General features: G+C 34.0%; 1 protein-coding gene and 1 long non-coding RNA gene across 2 annotated transcripts; one reads left to right on the forward strand and one right to left on the reverse strand.

The window, feature by feature from the left end:
* Positions 1 to 423: 423 nt before the first annotated feature.
* Positions 424 to 16,692, reverse strand: LOC141592100 (uncharacterized). The gene is made up of 4 exons (XM_074412690.1): positions 16,319 to 16,692; positions 16,054 to 16,116; positions 895 to 2,115; positions 424 to 774 (listed from the first exon to the last, which is right to left on the reverse strand). Exons 3-4 carry the CDS (start codon positions 1,762 to 1,764, stop codon positions 721 to 723), a joined length of 924 nt encoding a protein of 307 aa, XP_074268791.1. The 5' UTR covers positions 1,765 to 2,115; positions 16,054 to 16,116; positions 16,319 to 16,692; the 3' UTR covers positions 424 to 720.
* Positions 16,693 to 16,699: 7 nt separating this feature from the next.
* LOC141592101 (uncharacterized) lies at positions 16,700 to 18,720 on the forward strand. Its single transcript, XR_012521045.1, has 2 exons — positions 16,700 to 17,306; positions 17,478 to 18,720. It is a non-coding gene; the product is annotated as an uncharacterized LOC141592101 (long non-coding RNA).
* The last annotated feature ends 4,094 nt before the right edge of the window (positions 18,721 to 22,814 follow it).

The following is a 22,814-nucleotide window of genomic DNA, read 5'->3' on the forward strand; positions in this document are numbered from 1 at the left end:
TAAAGATATTTGATAGTTGTAAAGTCATAATAATTTTTCTGGGTCACTTATGTGACTTATGTGGCTAATTTGACATTGAGTTGAGCAATTTGAGCTTGGCTTGGACTACTGTTATACTATTTCCCACATTTAAGTTCATGTTTCACGAAATCACCTTCCACCTTCCGTAGGATTCACAAACTTTGCAAGTAAACAATTGGACAAATTAAAGTCTAGCATTCACAACATTGAAAACAAATAAAATGTCGTAAGTAAATCAACAAGCTCTGAGATTCACTGAACAAGGTTTGAGATTCACAAAACAAGGTCTGATATTCACCAATAAAGAGCAAAATAGATGATTTTAAACCACGACCAAGTTTCACAAAACAAGCTCTAAGATTCACTGAACAAGGTCTGATATTCACAAGATAAGGTCTGAGATTCACAAAATTAAGAGCAAAATAGATGATTTTAAACCACGACCAAGTTTCACAAAACAAGCCCTAAGATTTACTGAACAAGGTCTGAGATTCACAAGATAAGGTCTGAGATTCACAATATAAGGTCTGAAATGATAAAAATGCTTGATGCTTGATTCAGGACCAAGTTTCACAATTTTACGTTCCAGTTTCACAAGATAAGTTCCAGGATTCACAACATTGACCAAAATAAAACGATAAAAACTTGTCTTCTTCAATCGTCATCTCTATTCTCATTGCTTAAGAATACTCCGTTACATCATTCTTCATTCTCGACTTCTTCCCCTTCTTCCTCTTCTTCCGATGTGTCTCCCTATATGAAAAATCAAACCTTGATTAAATACTTTTTTTTAAAAAAAAAAATTAGTAGACAAGAGTAGTTGCGTTTTCAAGTAATAATAAAATGGAAAGACAAGAGTAGAATTATACATACTTGATTCTCAGGAGGATGCTCTGCAAACTCATTTGGACAATTTCTTTTATCGTGGTGTGACATGCGTTTACACTTAGCACACAACCTTTTCGGTTTTTTTGCCTTCATAATTGCCTTATTTTTGCTGCTCACCATCCTTTTACCACTACCTTTGTTTTTAGAGACTTTAGGTGGTAAGAACTTGATTTCTTTTGGAGCCTTGCAGTTGAGAAGGACCTCCAGTTCTTGTTCTTTGGTCAAAGGCTTTGGGTTTAGCTCCAAATTCTCTCGGAATTCTTTAATTAGCTTGACAAACTCTCTCATATCTGACTCTTCGTCTTTTCTTTTGAGCATACCAACAGTTGCGTAAATCTCAGGCCACACCCGAGACATTCCAAATTTACTATTACCAGTAAGATCGTAGTTTTCCAGCAGATTTCCATTCAAATCATAAACCGGGTTTCTGAGTGCATTCTTACTCCACCTACGAAAAATGTATTTCTCAAGTATTTCCTTAAACTTTCCCGAGCAAATCCAAATGATGTGGTTGCATAAAATACCTTTCCTTTCAAACAATTTACATGTACAACGGGCATCCATTGTTCTCCTATTGTACTCAACTACATATCTCTTTCGCTTGTTTGCGTCCTCAACAATTGAAACTTCAAAGTTAGTTACTGAATCTGGTGGGGTGTATCCACAAACACTACACGCATTTACCGAAAACTTAACCTCCTCTTGGAAGTCGAAGAACACTTCATGTGTATAGACCTTCACTGCATGGGCCTCCCAGTTTGACCCGAATAGGGTTTCATGCATTGAGTTGTGGCTCTGTGCTTCAAGAAGCTTTAGATTGTGCCTTTGTTGGTCCATGGCACTCTCAAATCTCATCTAAAATTCTACGAGAGTCCCATATTTATTTTTAAATCTCTTGAAGAAGCTATTCGAACTCTCTGATCTTTGTGTGGTTTTTAAAATTTTGCCCATCGACACATTCCTGAAATAACCGGGTATCCACTGATCTCATTCCGCAAACTTGCCAGTGAACCATTTATTTTCTTCTAACAAGAACTCGCTAATGACCTTAGCCCAATTCCTCAGGCTCCAAGTCCTCGCTCCAGACAACATTGTTCAGACGACTTAAGAAATCAGTCTCTTTGCAAATTGTGCTCTCAACCTTGTCTGTTACTTTCTTCATAATGTGCCACATGCAAAAGCGATGTCTTGGTTTTTTGAACACGGCTGCAAGTCACAAAATCCACATTATCTATTGTCAGAGTATTATCTTCTATGGTCACAAATCAATCTTTAAGATTCACTAAACAAGGTCTCAGATTCACAAGATAAGAGAAATAACAAAATAGGCAATTTCAACAACTTATGACCAAGTTTAAGAATATTAGCTTTGTGTATCACTGTGGGAAATATCGGTATACTTCATCAAGAAATTCGGATTATAACGAAATTATAATTATGAAATTGCGAGTCATAAATGAAATGGCATAAACAAAAAGAATAAAGATTAAGAATTAACCTTTGGTCCTAGCAATTTGGCCTAAGAACAAATATCGAAATCGATATTCTCCTAATTGTTGCACCCAAAATGCTTTGAGAAATGCCTCTCTTTTTGCTAGAATGAGATCCCTAATTTCTCTAATTATTTTTTAGGGTTTTGTGATGATAGAATTATGTCAAAAAGGAAGTCCCAAAAATTGATCTCCTCTTCCTCTTTTAACCGTCAAAGTAGAGGAATTAGGGGAGATATTTTTCTCCTCTTTTTCCTCTTTTTCGGTTTTTACCAACCACAAAAATAAGGAGGAAATCTTCTTATTTTAGGTTGTAGTCATAAATGTATATAATGTGTATTATTTATCAATTATCATTTATGTCATCCTGTATTAATAATTCCACACACTTAATACCGGTCCGTCATCATATATTATGACAATATCGTATAATATATACATTAACTATAAATATCGCATATTTATAATTTGCTTATTAAATATAACCGTTTACGTTTAATTACGAATATACATCTTAATTCGTTTAAGCTAACATTATATACAATAATTAAATATAACAGTTTATATTCAATTTACGAATTAACAATTAATTCGTCTCAGCTAATATTATTTAATTGTATTAAATAATCGTCTCATCATCACATTGACTAACCTTTTAGTCAAATACATGGACTAACCTTTTAGTCATGTAAGGCATCAATGTGATTATATTTTCATATAATCACATCTCTCAAACACATCCTTTAGGTGTGACTTTTAGGGACCAGTTGATCACCGCCATCAGTATGATAATAACGTCAAACTTCTAGCAAGCCAACCGTTATTAAGTAAACGTTAATCAACTGATAAAATACTAAGTATACCCTTGTGAATCTATAAGAGATTTATATACGTTATCACACTAACTGTGGAGGACACAAGCTCCAACATTCACAAATCAAGATCTAAGTTTCACAAAACAAGCCCTAAGATTCACAAAATAAGGAAAAGAGCAAAGCACATGATTTCAACCACTTATGATCAAGTTTCACAAAATTACCATATAAGTTCACAAAACACGCTCTATGATTCACAAAATAAACTTCAAGATTCACGAATAATGTTCCTAGATTCACCAAATAAATAACCAGTTTCACAAAAGTAAGATATTCCAAACACACCGGAATCGCATTTATTATTAGGCATCTTGGTCACGATGATGTAATTGGGTTCTTTGCCACCCATTGCTTTCAGAAACTGCTGAAATGCCCAAATAAATGAGTCATCGTCTTCATGCTCTAAAAGCACGCATCCAAATGTTATTAACTTTTTGTGATTGTCAATCCCAGTGAAAGACGCGAATTTCATGTTATATTTGTTCGTTCCATAGGTTGGATCGAATGAAATAGCATCACCAAACAATGCGTAACATCTGATGGAATCCGCATTTGTCCAAAAAAATCTTGTCAAAGCATTGTCAGCATCTGTTTCATATGCAAATACCAAGCCTTTTGTTTCTCGGAGGGTTTCTAAACGAGAGATGAACATATGTCCATCCTTGCCATTAAGTAGACACTTTACATTCCTTTGGAAATTCTTGAACTGCATAAGGGTAGCTCCCACATTTTCGAAACCCTCTACTTGTTCCTTGCATAAGTTGTATGTTAAACTAGCCCCGACATTCAATCTCGAATTTTGGATAATCAGTTGCTTATGATATTCGTTCAGTTTATTTATATTGTCAGCAAGTTTCTCAAATTCCCTATTTTTGACCGGCGTCACTGGGTGATTGTGACCCTCACGGAATTGTTCAATCTTGTACATGTTTTCATGGAACATGAATTTGATCATTGGTTCACAACCCCACCTTTTAATTTTGGTTATTCTTGTACCTCTTTGCTTATTGGAACTCTCAGCCTCATCATCACCACCTCCACCCCTTTTCGTACCGGTTTTAGCAGCTGTTTTTCTATTTCCACTTATTGCACCAGCTTTTGTTTTGTCACCAGTTTCAACGGTTGTTGTTTTTGCATCAGCTTGGGGAGGACGATTTTTCCTCTTATTAAAACCTTCCCGATGGCAAACCATGCATTTTGTTTGAATAACACCATCTTTAAACCTCTATGTTGAAGACTTCCTTGCTTCAAACCAACAAGCAATAGCATAAATTTTATAGAACAACATCGCTGACTCTAAGTCCACAAATGTTTTGCCAACCACGGGTGTAAACTTCTCTTCAATCCTACTTATCCATTGCTCAGTGCCACCCGGTGTGTAAGTTACCAAAGTAGTAGGTGTGGAAATAGTTGGCATTGTAGGGGTTGTTAAGACAGCAGTAGAACCCTCACCATGCTGACCAAAACCAACATTAGAGCAAGGAACCTCACCACAACCGACACGAGGCGTCACACTATATTGTGAGTTTTTGTTGACATTTGAATCAACACCTAAGAAGATAAAAGGTTCACAAAGTCACATCTCACATTCACAAAACAAAGCCTAAGATTCACTAAATAAGGTCCGTGATTCACAAATGAAGGAAGAGAGCAGAATAGGTGATTTAGAAATAAAGTCTCAGAATATTATCTTCGAGTTACACAAATTACGCCTCAAGGTTCACAAAATAAGGTATGAGGATCACAAATAAAGAAAAGAGCAAAATAGGTCATTCATAAAGGGTTCACAAAAAGAGCTCTAGGATTCACAAACATAAGGACTGAGATTCACAAGTTCACTTTTTGGTTCAGATTATTAGTTCAGTTTTTAATCTTACCCAGGTTGTATATATTAGTTATTAAGTTTCACAAAATAACCTTCTAGTTTCACAAACTAGGGTCTCTGCTTCACGCAAAAAGAAATAAATAAATTGCATCAGTAACGTTTAACAACAGAGATTCACAAAACAAGGCCCAGGATTCACTAAATAATGGCTGAGATTCACTAAATAAAGTATCAGATTATTAGTTCAAATAATTAAAAAAAGATTTGGTGAAGATTATGAGTTCACTTTTAAGAAAAGGCCAGGTTGTATGTATCAGGATATTTTGATGATTTGTTAATAACACTTCCATTCCCAAGAAAAGGACATTGAACAATCAAGCATTCAATCAAAAAATTTAATATATGGGTAATGCGAACAGGCACTGTTGACAGTTGTGCCAAATACCAGGCCTATAAATACCTAATTTTTGAAACATAATAGTATATACCAATAACCTCTCTTCTCTTTTCTGTAAAACATTTCAAAAATCCCTATTGCACACAATGTCTCATTTATTTGTATTCCCCTATACTTGTGTTTTGGCGAATGTTCCAGGTTATATGGATCAAAATGGGCAGTATGTTTGTCGCGACCTCTCTAAATTGGCAGATTGTTTAACGAGCCAAGGTTATGAGATAGAGTATTTGGTGCATGTTATGTGCAGGCAGACTTCTCATTTTATGAGATTAGTACTAATTCAATTTTGCACAAATGACACTAGCTGCAAACAGGCTTTTAAGTTGCAGGAGAAGTTCGAGCAATTTGGGCGTACTAGATCTGAATGGCTGGCTACCTATTCCCGAGTCCAGGGGCCCTTTCTATGGGTAGCATTAAGGCTTGATCCAAATTATTTTAACTACACTCCAGTATGTAGAAGAGTCCCATATTCATCTAAACACGCAGGAAGATCACTCGCTGATGCAGATGAATGGTGCACCTATAGCTATATCAATATTGCTCTATGTGCATTGCCTCGAACAAATAGGGGTGATTGATAAACTAAACAAATATCATATCTTGCTTAATTTTTCAGCTTTTTATTTATTTTATTTTTGAATGTTGTTGTTTAGTTAATTCGAAAGCCATGAACCTGCGAAATTTTATGTGATGAAAAATTACAAGATTTTTAAGTTTGCTGAATATTACTTATGTTTTAATTATCACAATATTATCATTTCCTAAGATTCACTGAGTAAGGTCTGGGATTCACAAAATAAGGTCTAAGATTCACCAAATAAGTAAAAGAGCAGAAAAGGTGATTCTAACCACTTATGATGACCAAGTTTCACAAAACAAGCTCTAAGATTTGTTGGGAAATGTGCCCTCAACAATAATGCGATCACATGATTTAAATATTATTATTAAATCTCATATAAAGAATACGTAAGGGATGATTTATTATATAGTCAACTGATCAACATAAATCGGTAACGATTGGCTTGCTAGAGTTTGACGTTACTGTCGTGGGACGGTGGTGGTCAGTTGATCCCTTAAGGTCACACCTAAAGGATGATGCCCTTATCCGTAAAGCTGATTGATTGTATGACAATACAAGTTAATCAATTCCTTAAAATTGAACAATTCAATTTGTGAGAGAGAATATTGATATCTTATTTTAATGGGATTAAATAAGATTTATTTTAGTAATAAAATGCTTTATTACTAAAATTGTTTATTGTTTGAGAAATAATAAAGATAAGAATGAATGGTTGATTATAATTACAAGATATTGTGAATTATAATTATACCTGGCAAATAGATCGGGTCATGTCGTGTTCATGTCCGTGTCAACATTAAACGGGTCACAACTACCCCAACCCTAACCCGACCCAATTACATAAACGGGTCATTTGTCTCAACCCTAACCCAACCCATTTAATTTTTCTATAACCCAACCCGACTTGTTTAACCCATTTATCTTTTAGCAGGTCATTTTTAACACACTTAACCCGTTTAACCCAATAAGCTAATAACATAAACTAAGCTTTATAGCCTTATTATCCTAAAAATAACGAATGAAAATGCTTATTTTTAAATTGTTTGATTGGGTTATTTATTCAATCCAAATATATTATGACACTTTTAAGTAAATGGGTTATTCGTGTCGGGTTCGTGTCAAAAGTGCTCAACCCTAACCCGACCCATTTAAGTTTCGTGTCGTGTTCGTGTAAACCCAATTACTTAAATGGGTCACAACGTCTTAACCCTAACCCGCTAACTTCGTGTCGGGTTCGTGTCGTGTTTTCGGGTCGTGTCAATAATTGCCACCTCTAATTATAATTATTTGACCCATTTTATTTTTGTGATCAAGTATCACTAATCAATTTGTTGAATGTAATTTAATTAATTCATAAAATGGTATTTATGAGATAAATATGCATTAAATTAATTAATAACATGTAATATATTACATGAGACATATTGTGTGACAAATGACAAATTGACAAAATAAAATGGTAGTCCATATTATGGAGGATGGACCGAATGGAGGGAGTTGTGATGGTGTAAGATTGATTTATTTTATGATAAATAATCATAGGCTTTGCTTTTGTAGCCTTACACCTATCCTACTTTGTCTTACACACCTACACATTGTGAAGACAAAAAGAAAGGAAAAGATGCTTTCCTTGTCTCCTTCCCACCGTGTGCATGCATTAGAAATGAGAACTTTTGTTCTCATTTTTTATTACTAATTCATTCTCTTAATGCATAAAAAAGCTAGACATGCATTCTTCTCTCTATCTTCATCATCTTTCTCAAAAACTTGAGATTTTTGATTCTAATTGTTCCAAAAGATTACTAAAATTATTAATGTAATATATGAGTGTTAGTAATCAATTTTAAGGTAAACTACTAAACTAATATCTAGTTAATATTATTTAGTGGGGATATGGGATAGTATTGGGTGCAATCAAGAGGAGAATCTCTACTTTGGGATTTTTGAATGTTCATCCTTATATATAGCTCAAGAACTAACAAGAAGGAGATCTTGTTGGTGCCCATTTGACCGAAATTTATTTGGTGAGAAATTGATTTTCTTATCTTTTGTTTTAGTTTGCATGCATAAGATCTAGTTTTAATTTTATGACTAAATTAAAATGATACATATATGAATATGTTAATAATGAGATATAGATTTCCAACAAGCGGTATCAGAGCACAAGGTTGTTTGCATGCAAATCGGTTAAGTTTTTCCGAGTTATACGATTAACATATAAAACTTGTAATTTTGTGTTATTATGATATATCACGAAATTAATTTTGCATGTTAAAGTTTCTGATCCTAAAATGTATTTAGGATATTTTGGTTAATTTATGGATTTTATTGTTCATTTTATATAATATTGGTATTAAAATGTGATTTTTATGATAAAAATGTCAGTTTTAGACGAAAATTAGCTAAACTTCTAATTTTCAAGTGGTTTTTGGATATGTTTTCACATATATTATTTTTAGATGATCTGGAAATTTTCATAATTTTATGAGTTCTTATGCTCCAAAAATGGATTTTTCATGATAAAAATCGAATTTAAGTGAAAAATAGGTTAATATGAGAAATATTTCGAATCTGGTCATAAAAATTTAGTATATTGTCACATGCAATTTTACAAGATGTGTGTAAAATAATTGGCTATAATGAAGTCTTTATGCATGATTTATGGATTTTTGATGAAAAATAGCATAAATAGTGACTTAATTAGTGAATAATTGCTAAAACATACTTCATGACTAAGGAAAAACGTCACATGTTGCATTTTATTATCTTTTTCAGATCTAAATTTGAAAAGTTAATGAATATAATTTTTCTCATGTTTTTATGATTTTTATTGATTAATCCGATAAACCGCAACATTGTTTTTCCGATAATTTTCGAAATTTTTAACCTAAGTTTTTTGAACATTATGAATGTCATGGTATTTTTACAGAATGTTCATGATTTTAAATTTCAAATTTCAAATTTATTTGAAATTTTTGTGATTTATTTGAAGTTTATAGTTTTTTATTGTAATTTTGGGTCCATTAATGAACAATTTTAGAAATATGAGTCAATTATGGTCAAGTAATTAGTGAAGACTAATTTTGAGTCCTAAGTGGTTAGGGTAATTAACTTGTACATAAATATGAATTTATGTAATTTTTTGTGATTATAAAACGTTGAATCACGCAAATCCGTAAAAACCGTGTAATATACGATATTGGCTCCTTAAAGGCGATTTAGCATAAAATTGGGCATGTTCATACATATTATAATGCTGCATTTTTTTTATGATTGTCATAATTTTATTTTATGTAATTTTTGAATTATGTAATTTTACTTAGTATGGCCTTAGTTTTTAATTGGTATTGCCCGAAATGTATGGGAATATCGATTCGGTTGTAATTTTATTGTGATCTCGTATCACCGTCTTGTAATTTAATAGATTTATTTTATTATAGTTAGAAATGTATAATAGGAAATTATGTAATTTATTATGTAATTTTATTCATTTCGGAGTTCCCAAAGACGGATTTCTTCAAGAAGGCTATACATAAAGACGGTGTTACCTCGAGATGCGTGCCACAACCGAAGTTCAAGGGACCAATGGAGTTGGTTTCCGAATATGTAATAGTTAATTAGATTTTCTATTTTAGGAAGGCCATACTAGGATTTTATTTAATTTATGTTTTGCATTTTATTTATATGTTGCATGCATCGCTAAATCGCCATAACTAAAACATGCATCATCTTTTTATCGAGTTTATCGACCGTGTCAATTACAATTATCGTAGTTCACCGCTTTAGTTCACTTAAAACGTGATAGATAATAAATTGACATGACCTCTCGCTAAAATAAACAATTGAGACTTAGCCTTACCAAATAGTAGAAACCATGAAAACCTATTTCGCGAGGGAGTGCACTCGGCTACCCCGGGGTACAAACCTTGTTACGTAGGGGAAGTGGGTGATAAATGTCTATCCACCGACTTCATGTTGATGAGGGTTTCATCGGCTACCCCGTGCCCAAGTTAATGTGAATTTGGATCAAGGACACATTTATTCGAAATTTGGGTTGAACTCAACAAAAGTAATTGATAAGGGTTTCATCGGCTACCTCGTGCCCTTGTCGGATGTGTTTTGGGCTAAAGATAAAGGTTAATGTAATTTTATCGACCGAGAGTTCTAAAAGTAGAATCGATTAAAGAGTTAATCCACCGAGTTATATTGATAAGGGTTTCATCGGCTACCCCGTGCCCAAGTTAATATGAATTTGGATCTCGGAATCATTTATCATAGTTGGGTAGAGGTCACTATGTAAATGATTTACTTGTTATTTACAAGTATTAATAAAACGATAAATGTTAAGTTTTCCACTATTCCGTTATCATATTGTTCTATTTCTTTACCACAATTCATATACGATATCATTTCGATTTTTGATTCAAATCTCCATTAAAACATCGTAACTAAAGACAAAATTTGATTTTTCTTCTAAAACCTCAAATGAACCATTGCTAAGGATCTCTTGTGGAGAGTATAGATTAAAGTTATTCATTATCAAACAGGTTTTTGATTCTTGGCTAACACATCTACTTACAATGAATTGTTTCTAATTTTGGTAACTAGATTTGTTGGAAATCAAAATTGACCAAAATAACGCAACCACTTCAATGAAAGTTTTAAGACTAAAACGAACAAATGAAGAGTAATCTTCTTGAATTCAATTTTGCTTCTCAAAGCAAAGACTCATTGAAATGAGTGGGAGCATTCTCTTAAACCGTTAAGATGAGAACGAGGTTCAAGAAGTAAAGATTATAATGGAATTGATACAAGGTAATGTTAAAAGTAAAGTTGTTGAGAATAGCGATACTAAACCTATCAATCCCGACCGATAAAGTTTCCATTGTCTTAAATGTTGGACACTAGGAAGGAAACTACCCCAAATTATTGAAGAATCAACAAGTTAGTTGTGGGATATCTAATGGGACCTTCTTCTTTAAATGTTTATTTGATTAAACATAAATTTTGCTAGTACTACTTCGTCAATATTAGAAACCGGTGGTGGTTTTCATCATTTGTACTTGATACAAAGGATGATTAGAATATGACGACTAGCAACAATAATGTTGAGAGTTAGAGTCATTGTGTACTAAATCTAGTTTTTCGGGTTTGGAGTTGTACTTAATTGTGACTATTAAGTACATAAACTCTAAATAAGAATACAAACTTGTTAAGATACAAAAGAGGTTTCACTTTTGTGACCCTATACACTACGATTTGATGTATGGCTAGCCCATTATCAAAGTGATAATATTCTAAACCAAACTAGAATGATATATCATGAAGATGATGCAAGACTCAAATTGGTAACCCAAGATCAAACCTTAGTTTCTGGAATGATGAACGCAAAGAGTTATCGAGTACTCTTGAAACCATTAGATTATTAATGGTATATGCGTATCTTGTATTCAAAGCAAGATATCTCGTGCCTTTTGGTTGAAAAGGAGATCGAGGTTGTAAATCATTGATCCAAAATAGGTTGATCATTTTCTTTTACCAACGATTTAAGTTGACGCTAATGTGTTCACTTAATAAGGTAAATAGAAAAATCTTTGAAGAAGTTTAAAGAGTTCAAGGAATCACGATTTAGTCGTGATGGGATTATCAAAGTGAAGACTTTGATATAAGCCAAAGGAAATGTGATATAGTATCACAAGTTAATATCTCTTAGCACGCATTTTGGAATAATGTGTGATTGGATAAGAATTCAAACGCTATTCAATATGGTTTGAACTTCGATCAAGTTACTTTGAGTCACTTGATCCTTTTGGGGATTTTATCATTTTTTCTAAATTATTTTTCCACTAAATCGAATCATATGAGATATGAAATGGTAAGGGTACCATGTTTGTAAGTTTTCACAAGAAACAGATGCTCATTTTTCCCTTTCAATTATCACGAGAACGACGGGTTTGCGGCTCGTGAAGCTGTCTTTCTAAAATACAAGTTTATTTCTAGAAGACAGAGTGGGAGAAATTATTCAAGAGCCACAAAGAATGCCACAAAGATTTTATGTCGCAAGAAACTGGTCTTTCTTGGCTACATGAGACGTTTTGTGTAAGACATTGTTTCTTCAAAACCTAGGAGGTTAAATTCGTCACTTGTTAAAGATGATGAATTCATGCTACTTTTAAGAAAGTAAAGAGCTTATAACTTACAAAAGAAATCGTTTGATTCAAGTTGATTACTTCTGGAAAGTAATGAACATATGACTTACATAAGAGTGTTTAAGTCACAACTCAATACAAGGCTTAGAGCCTTGAAAATCCGAAATAAAAAGGCTTGATTAGTGACAAAGGGTTTTGCACTAATAAAGAGAGATTTCAAGGTTTGATTGGTTGCAAAGGTTTTTGCACCAGTTGAAATGCTTAAGTCTATTTGGATCTTCTTAGGGATTGTGTTTCATTATTATGAAATACATAGCGAGTGAATCTAAAACCCACTTCTTCAATTAGAAGGAATGTATTTAATACATGTCTTGAGTTTTGAAGATTCTTGCAATCCCAAGATAATGTGAAACTTAAGAGAGGGTCTTAAGTAAGACATCAATGAGTTAGAATCAATGTTTTGATCATGTTATAAAACTTTTCTCGATAAGTCGAGAAGTTGTGTTTATACATGGAGTTTAGTGGGAGTTACGGAAATTTTTATTAGTCTTATATTTTTATGACATATTGATCATTGCGAGTGATTTAAGACTTTTGGAGTATTATAATACATCTTGAATATCCGGTTTTATGAAGATAAATCCATATGATATTAGCGTCAATAAGAAGTCTTATGTTGATAAGATTCATGACTAGTTCAATTAAATTGAACATATTTGATTGATTTCATTTGCTTCCGCTGCCGGATCAATTAAATGAGTAATGATGTATAACACTTCATATACCTTGAGTATGATGAGTTGTTTTCAAAATCGAATTTAAGTAATCTTTACCAAGTAAGCCATAAAGATTACCCTTAAGTGCTTGCAGAAGCATTAAGGAAGTAAAGCAAAGTGTTTATGATGCAATTTTGTGTAAGGGTGTTACACAAGTGACAATTGACAATTGAGATTGCACATGGTTTCCGACAAAACCATAATCAAAACACATTAGGATGGTTAAGATACCATTGTGGCTATATCATTTAAGAAATAGATTTTCTAGAATCGTTCTAGCCAATAAAGAACAATAAGAGATATTTATAACGGAAATTGAGTACACTTGCAATCATGAGATGTGCAAGAGGATGAGTCCCGCATTAATCGTGAAAACAAAGTGGGAGCTATTCTTAGGCTAGAGGACCTATGTCTTGATTGGATCTCAACACGTACTCAGAAAGTTTTGTGATGCAAATGTATACATTACAAAGGAAAACGAGTATGTAGTAAGGTTGAGTAAGGTACAAGAAGTTGATAAAACCTACTAACCAAAGCCTTCTCAAAGGCTAAACATGATGAGTCATGTCATTTCAACTGAATTGAAATGAACAACTACATACAAGATCAAATTAGATTATAGAACATGAAATAGTAATCAAGCATTGACTATTCGTATGTGATAATCGCATTTGTCGTTCGAGTTTTACTTTAAAACTCTTTTATTATACCTTGTTACATCCAAACGGGTTGTAGAGACAATTGAACCCCGTTAAAGTGAACACGGATTAGCATGGTATTCGCCCATAGTCACTTGTATGAGGTGACGTCTCGAAGTGACTAGAGTGTGATGCGATTGATGGCAAGTTCAAGTGTCATAGAGTCATGTGAGATGACTAGTCGATCACATAGGCAGACTGTTAGGAACACTTTGTCGGGCAGTGACCGCTTATAGAGTTAACAGCAAATTTATATAGCCTGGTCGTGGCGAGAGCTACTATAGTATTCTAATGAGTCGATTCTTTTGACTAAAGACTGTTCGCCTAAGATGGCACAGTTTCAGATTATCTTTGATTTGTGTTACTACGACCTTCGTAAATGGGGTCAAATGGGCATATTTTGGGTTATGATGACTGTGGCTAGTCGAAGGGAATAAGTGCGATAGGAATTGTCCACCCCCTTGTCAGGGTTAAAACAATATCTCAGGGCCACTCGAGGAGTAATGAACTGGAAATGCGTGGCCACGCTCGGAAGGTATCTATGATAGATAAATCCGGTCAATCAGTTATTCTCCAGATCGAGGAAACCACTCTCGATATGATCACTTGCAAGTAAGACCCGAAAGACACCTTGCATTGAGTGGGAGATAGTAATAGGACAAGAGAATTGGTGACGCACACTTGTCGAGGACAAGTGGGAGATTGTTGGGAAATGTGTCCTCAACAATAGTGCGATCACATGATTTAAATATCATTATTAAATCTCATATAAAGAATACGTAAGGGATGATTTATTATATAGTCAACTGATCAACATAAATCGGTAACGATTGGCTTGCTAGAGTTTGACGTTACTGTCGTGGGACGGTGGTGGTCAGTTGATCCCTTAAGGTCACACCTAAAGGATGATGCCCTTATTCGTAAAGCTGATTGATTGTATGACGATACAAGTTAATCAATTCCTTAAAATTGAACAATTCAATTTGTGAGAGAGAATATTGATATCTTATTTTAATGGGATTAAATAAGATTTATTTTAGTAATAAAATGCTTTATTACTAAAATTGTTTATTGTTTGAGAAATAATAAAGATAAGAATGAATGGTTGATTATAATTACAAGATATTGTGAATTATAATTATTTGACCCATTTTATTTTTGTGATCAAGTATCACTAATCAATTTGTTGAATGTAATTTAATTAATTCATAAAATGGTATTTATGAGATAAATATGCATTAAATTAATTAATAACATGTAATATATTACATGAGACATATTGTGTGACAAATGACAAATTGACAAAATAAAATGGTAGTCCATATTATGGAGGATGGACCGAATGGAGGGAGTTGTGATGGTGTAAGATTGATTTATTTTATGATAAATAATCATAGGCTTTGCTTTTGTAGCCTTACACCTATCCTACTTTGTCTTACACACCTACACATTGTGAAGACAAAAAGAAAGGAAAAGATGCTTTCCTTGTCTCCTTCCCACCGTGTGCATGCATTAGAAATGAGAACTTTTGTTCTCATTTTTTATTACTAATTCATTCTCTTAATGCATAAAAAAGCTACACATGCATTCTTCTCTCTATCTTCATCATCTTTCTCAAAAACTTGAGATTTTTGATTCTAATTGTTCCAAAAGATTACTAAAATTATTAATGTAATATATGAGTGTTAGTAATCAATTTTAAGGTAAACTACTAAACTAATATCTAGTTAATATTATTTAGTGGGGATATGGGATAGTATTGGGTGCAATCAAGAGGAGAATCTCTACTTTGGGATTTTTGAATGTTCATCCTTATATATAGCTCAAGAACTAACAAGAAGGAGATCTTGTTGGTGCCCATTTGACCGAAATTTATTTGGTGAGAAATTGATTTTCTTATCTTTTGTTTTAGTTTGCATGCATAAGATCTAGTTTTAATTTTATGACTAAATTAAAATGATACATATATGAATATGTTAATAATGAGATATAGATTTCCAACAAGATTCACTAAACTAGGTCTGAGATTCACAAAATAAGGTCTGAGATTCACCAAACAGCAAAATCGACTCAATTCATAAACTCTTACAGTAACAATTCAACCAACTCTTACAGTCACACAATTAGGTCCTAAGATTCAGAAATTCAACTCAATTCATAAACTAAATCTTGCAAAAAAACTGAAATACAAAATCGATCCATATATTCCATAATAATCGAGCATAAATTTTGACAAATGCAAATTGAATCAGAAAACATGAGATTTTACAATAATTACACAAAAAACGATATACCTGATTCAATAGCACTATTATCATCAATCATTGTGATATCTACAATCTCCATAGCAATTAGAGCTGCAAAATCGTCAAAAACAATGTAATAAGTAGTACGAAATCGCGAGAAAAAGGAAATCGCTCAAAATATTGATCAAATTCGAACGTTATATTGATGAAATCGCTCAATTTGATCAGATTCGAACCTTATATCATAAATTTATGAGTGAATTAACAAAATTATATGAATATGCTCAATTTTGATCAAAATTATGAAGATTACCTGAAAATTAATCCAAATCTTCCTCTGAAATTGCTAGAATGACGTTGTTATATGTTGTTTTGATGAAATCTACGAACAATTTTCAAGGAAATCGCTTGAATTAATGTCAGAGATTATGATTTTGGAGAACGAGATGTCGTTGATAAGTTTTGCGGATGTTATATTTTTAGAGAGAGAAACAGAGGTAAGATTGTTTAGTTTAGATAGAGAAAATATATGGGTCAAATGACAAGTTAGGAATGACCCCAAATTTCCAGCCCAAATTGAATCAGTCCACCCAAGTTAGAAACATTGAAAATCAGTCCACCCAAGTTTAATGAATGAGATTGGTGAGGCCGGCTGCCTCGCCATAATTAACGGCCTCACCGGATCCGGTCTCTATATATATATATATATATTTAGGATCTGGTGAGAACGAACACTCGGTGAGAACGGTGAGAACGTCTTAGCTTAACAATTAACATCAGACTAGATATTTATTTGTTGGGCCCGTATGTGTTAATACCCAATGGCCCAAAAGTACAAAACATAACCTCAAACACCAAAACGTCAGCATCCCACGTCAAACATCCATATCCATTACATACAGAACATTAGTACCATCTATCGGTGACGGTGGTCCACTAATGTCGATAATCCAGATGACGTCGACGAACTACGAGCTAAATTAAGCTTTCCTCGTCAACGACGATCCCCTGGCCTCTTGCCGACAATCCATATGAAGACGGTAAATCAGAGGCTACATTAAGCGCTCTCCGTCACCGACGTCGGAGCTTCCTCTTTATCGTCCTCTGATGCTCTTATCGTCGCTCCCATCATGTTGCCGTCGAATTACCTCCGATTGAGTCGTCGATAATGATGGTTTATGGGATTGTGTGAGGTTAGGCTTTGGGGGAATCTTTAGTCGAATAGGTGAACGGGAAATGGCAAATCATCGGTGAGAACTACCTTAGCTCCTCCTCTTTGTTGGTTTCCCTAATATTTGAAGGTATCTACACTAATTTTTAATGTATGTAACCACTATTTTAATGTATCTTAGCATAGATACACAAAATTACATGCTAGGTACATTAAAATTGCTTTGAGATACATCAATAATATAGAAAACAAATACATTAATTTGGTGTAGCGCAAATTGATTTTGTATGGAATTTTGTAGCCCAAAGTGATGATGGTTGGAAGGAGAAAGAAAAGGTGACGTTGAACTGGTACTGGCCGAGAAAGAGTGGGTGATTGAAGGTGTTCGAACTCGGCGTCGGAATGTGGTCGAAGTACCAGCTGCTGATGTTGCGTAATGGTGTTGCGGAGACTTCGGTGGTGACTGGGCTCGAGTGCAAAGGAGAGATTCAGACTGTGGTGGCTTGATGCGTAGTAGCACAGAGGAGACGATGTTCAATTCCCATGGTGTCGAAATTTAATGCACACCGGCGAGGTGATATCAGACCTCGACAATGGCAACCTGAGGTGATGGAGACTGATAGATGTATGACGATATGTGTATAAAAGAATGAGAATGTTGGGGATTGTGAAATATAATTATTTAAACCATGGAGTGAATAATTTAATTAGTGTATTATCATTTTTCGAGGGATTATTTAATAGGAATACTCCAAACTATGGGTACTATTCTCAAAATACTTTGAACTTCATTTAATCTCGTAATATACCCACCTATTAACTCTTCTTCCCAGAATAGACTTAGGTGACCTCCTAGGCTCCTACCTGCTAATCAGGTCATCTATTAAAAAAATCTCTCATTATTATCACTCCTTCACCATTAACAACCGTCAACCACACATCAATATTATCACTTTCTTCATCATTATAACACCATTGTCATTAACTACCACAATCATAAACTTAACAAGAATACACCATTACCATCACACTTAATCGTCACCATTACCTCCCGCATAAACCATGGATCAACACCATTGTATTAATTCATTGGGTTTCTCATTTGATCCAGTTAAAAATTCCATCAGACGAACCCTAAAATTTGGAGAAAAATAAATTAGCGCAATAATTTCTTCCCAATATCAACAATTAACAATCAATTCCTCAATTTCTATTCGCTTTCATCAATTATTGCTCCAACTTATTTGTTCTTTTGTTATTCATCGGAAGCGACGACAGGATTTTCGATATTAATGGAGTTCTAGTATTGATGTTTGTAGTTGTTATGCTCTTCTATCTTTGTGCTCTTTCACAACCGCAGATCGGAGAGGCGTCGTTGCTGTTTATCGTTGTTATTGACAATAAGTTTACGATTATATAAAGATGAGATTACAATTGTTGTACTAAGCTTCTTTGTGTTACTTCTATGTTTATTGTATTATACGAGAACTCTTTATGATTTGCATTCTAAGTTGATTCATTATTTGAAGAGTTGATTTCACTTATTGATTCGCTTTCATCAATTTTTATTCATCTGTTTTTAAATTCAAGTTCTATTTCTTAATTTCAGTTTTTTCATTAGATGGATGTCAAGATTGTCATAGTGCTCTTGCTAATCTTAATATTGATTCATTTGAGGTTTTTGATTAGAGTTTTCAAACCATATGAGAAATCAACAGTATTTATTTTCAGCCATAGAACTGTTGGCCTCTCTGTAAGTAGTAGAACATCATCTTCTTGTACTAGCATTGTATACGGATTGTAGTTTGCAGCTTCTATTATAAATAGCTCTTGTTAAAATAGATTGTTTTAGGTGCCAAATATAGGGGAGCTTCTTAAAGAATTGGAGTTTACGCAAATCCCGACAAGTTAAAGAGTTTTTAAACTATCCAGGCTTGATGTTTTTTATTAGAGTTTTTACCCTATGCCAGACAAATCATATTTTTGAACGAGCCTTTTTGATGTTTTTGTTGGAGGTATTGGAGATATAAGGACATGTGATGTTAGTTGTTACTGACAATTGGAGGAGTATGTGGTGTTTTGGTGGGAGCAGGTGATGTTATTGGAGTAGCATGATGGGTTTGATTACAGTAAATGAATATGACAATGGCGAAAATTTTAAGGAAAGAGTAGAGAAGGAAAATATAAAATGGAGAAAGGAATTTGAAGTAATAAGTGGAATATGAGGAATAGAAACTGAGATTAAAAGAAAGAAAGTGGGTGGAATATGAGGAATAGAAAATGAGATTAAAAGAAAGAAAGTGGGACCTTTTAACGGAAATAACCTGCTACTTCAGGTTAATAAAAACACAATTCTATTCCATGACGATGGGTGTAATAGTTTGTTATAATGCTAGTTAAATTGAAGTTTGGAGTAATTTGAGAAGGTGCCTAATAGTTTGGAGTATTCCCGTTAAATAACCCTTTTTCGAGGGACTGTTCATCTAGTTAGTTAGTTAGTGGAGTATTGTGTTAGATAGATGCTTGTTCTCACCGTTCTCATCGAATGGTTGTTCTCACCGGATCTTGACTCTATATATAGGTGGGATCCGGTGAGAACGACTATTCGGCGAGAACGCACTAGATACATTAGAATATATATAAAAGGTGCACTTTTTTTTTTTTTAACAAATCTCATACACACTTTTAACTAAAGTATGTACACTTTTTTACCAAAATTCTATATACGCATTTTAAGAATGTAGATACACTTTTTTTTTATATTAAATCTCATATACACTTTTAACTAAAGTAGGTACACTTTTTACCAAAATCCTATATACGCATTTTAAGAATCTAGATACACTTTTTTTTTATACTAAATCTCATATACACTTTTAACCAAAGTAGGTACACTTTTTTACCAAAATTCTATATACGCATTTTAACAATGTAGATACACTTTTTTTTTCTGTTTTTTTCTTTTTTTTTTTTTTTATTAAATCTTACATACACTTTTAACTAAAGTAGGTACACTTTTTACCAAAATTCTATATACGCATTTTAAGAATGTAGATACACTTTTTTTTTTTTTTTTTTACTAAATCTCATCTACACTTTTAACTAAAGTAGGTACACTTTTACCAAAATTCTATATACGCATTTTAACAATGTAGATACACTTTTTTCCAGATACACTTTATAACAATACAAGTACATTTTTTTTCCGATTTTTGTTACAGTTACTAGATACATTAAAATACATGTCACATACGTTTTTTTTTTCTACCAAATCTCAGGTACACTTTAGACACTCGTAGGTACACTTTTTCATAAATTCTAGATACATTAAAATATATATCAGATATGTTTTTTTTACCAAATCTCAGATACACTTTAGACACTCGTAGGTACACTTTTTTCATGAATTCTAGATACACTTTATAACAATTCAGGTACATTTTTTTTCCAAATTTTTTTTTTTACAGCTACTAGATACATTAAAATACATGTCAGTTACGTTTTTTTTTCGTAAATCCAGATACACTTTAGACTATTATAGGTACGCTATTTACATAAATTCTAGATACAATTTTTTTCCAAGCTAGATACACTTTTTACTTCAATTTTAGATACGTTTTATAGTGATATAGATGCATTGATTTCATTTTAAAACGATCCAACGGTTGATTGTTTGATGAGTTGGAGGATGAATAATGATTTAATATTGTTGTATTAGAGGAAATGGAAGGAAATGGAGAGAAAATGAAATGGAGAGGATCCATACTCCATTTTTTCCCATCCTAGGTACACTTTTAATGAAATCAGAAGTATTTGAATTGGTTTTAGAATAAAACATTGTTGAATTGTTTGGGGTTGAAACATGAATTTTAGTTACATATTTCGAGTGATCCGAGATGCATATTGACAAGGGTGGGCACCGGTCCAAAACCGAACCGGACCGGATTATAAAAATTCTGGACCGGAATTAAGACCAGACCGAACCTGTTGGACCGGAATTTGCCATAATATGCCCACTTTTTCAAATTTCGGTCTAAAAGATACGGTCAATTGGACCGGATCGGGCCGGATTATTATATATTTTTAAGATGAAAAACAATAATTCCGGTCCAAACCGGTCCGGGAACCGGAATTTTAGAAAATGGTGGACCGGAGACCGGACCGATATTTTTAATTCCTGTTTCAGTCCGGAAGATTTTGGTTCGGACAGATCCATTTTCTGACCCGGACCGTATTTTGATAAATGACAATTCTACTTGGAAATTTTCTCACCAGCCATCCAATACCTGTATTTATTGTTTGATTGTGGCCTAATATTGTTTGGCTGGACCAAAAAATACGGGTTTGGTTAGACCTGGCAAACGGGTCAATCGGGTCGGGTTCGGGTCGGGCCAGTTTGGGTCGGGTCATTTCGGGTTTCTCAAATTTTCGGGTTAGTTCGGATCGGGTCAGTTCATTTCGGGTTACGGGTCTATTTCGGGTTTGTTGGTCGGGTGTGTTTCGGGTCAAGCGGGTCGGGTTAATTCGGGTCAGGCCATTTTTGGGTCAAAGATTAAGAGAAGAGAGGCATTTCAAGTCTATTAGGGTCAATTAAAGTTATATTTTGTCGGGTCATTTCCGGGTTGAGTGGTTTCGGATTGGTCATTTCGGGTCGGGTATGTTACGGGTATATGAAAGCTCGGGTCATTTTTGGGTCGGGTCGGGTCACTTCGGGCTTCGGGTGTCATTCGGGTTCAGCAATTCGGGTCGATTTCAAGTCTCGGGTCATCCTTTTCGGGTCGGGTCAACCGGGTCGGGTTGATTTTGCCAGGTCTAGGTTTGGTCCATTCCAAGACCGAAATTTTTAAGACGGGTCAAAAGTCCACCATATATTTTTTTTCGGTCTTTTGTTTAGTCCGGTTCAATTCGGTTTTGAACTGGTGATAGGCCATGGACAGGAAGGTGACTTAGCGAGATCAGCATAATGTCCATCGTCATTCCTGTACAAGAATGAACAACTGTCATGAATGTCAAGTACTAACTAACATTGTATGTAGCACACACTCTATGAAGTACTCCACGAGTCCAATTAGCACCCCCATTATTTGGTTTGTCTCGGCCGTTTATGTTTACTACTCCCTCCCATCCACTCTTTTCTTCCCATTTGAAGTGGGCACGGAGATTAAGGGTGGAGAGTATAATATTGATAAAGATACGAGTGGGGTTTGGTAGTTGGAGAGAGGTATGAATAATTAGGATTAAATATTAATAAAGAAGATGAGTGGGGTTTGGTTATTGGAGAGAGGTAGGAATAATTAGAATTAAATATTAATAAAGGATATAGTGGGGTTTGATGAGTGGAGATAGGTAGGGGTATAATATTAATAAAAAGTTTCTAAAAAAGGAAATGGGCAAAAAACCTGAATAATCCGTTTTAGGAAATAGGGAAGAAAAGAGTGGATGGGAGTGAGTATATGACTAACTGACTATATATCCTATGTAGGCAAATTTTAAAGACTATTTTGCCCTCATTTATACCTACCACTAGAAATACATCTACCACGGAAACAAATGGATAACACGAAGGGAGTAATTGGCAGCATGAAGTAGTGGTCCAAGAGGGAAGAAGGATAAATTGACGTCTAATGCAAGAGTTAAC

Source organism: Silene latifolia, chromosome 7, assembly GCF_048544455.1.
Source record: "Silene latifolia isolate original U9 population chromosome 7, ASM4854445v1, whole genome shotgun sequence".
In the NCBI taxonomy this organism is placed as follows: Eukaryota; Viridiplantae; Streptophyta; class Magnoliopsida; order Caryophyllales; family Caryophyllaceae; genus Silene; species Silene latifolia.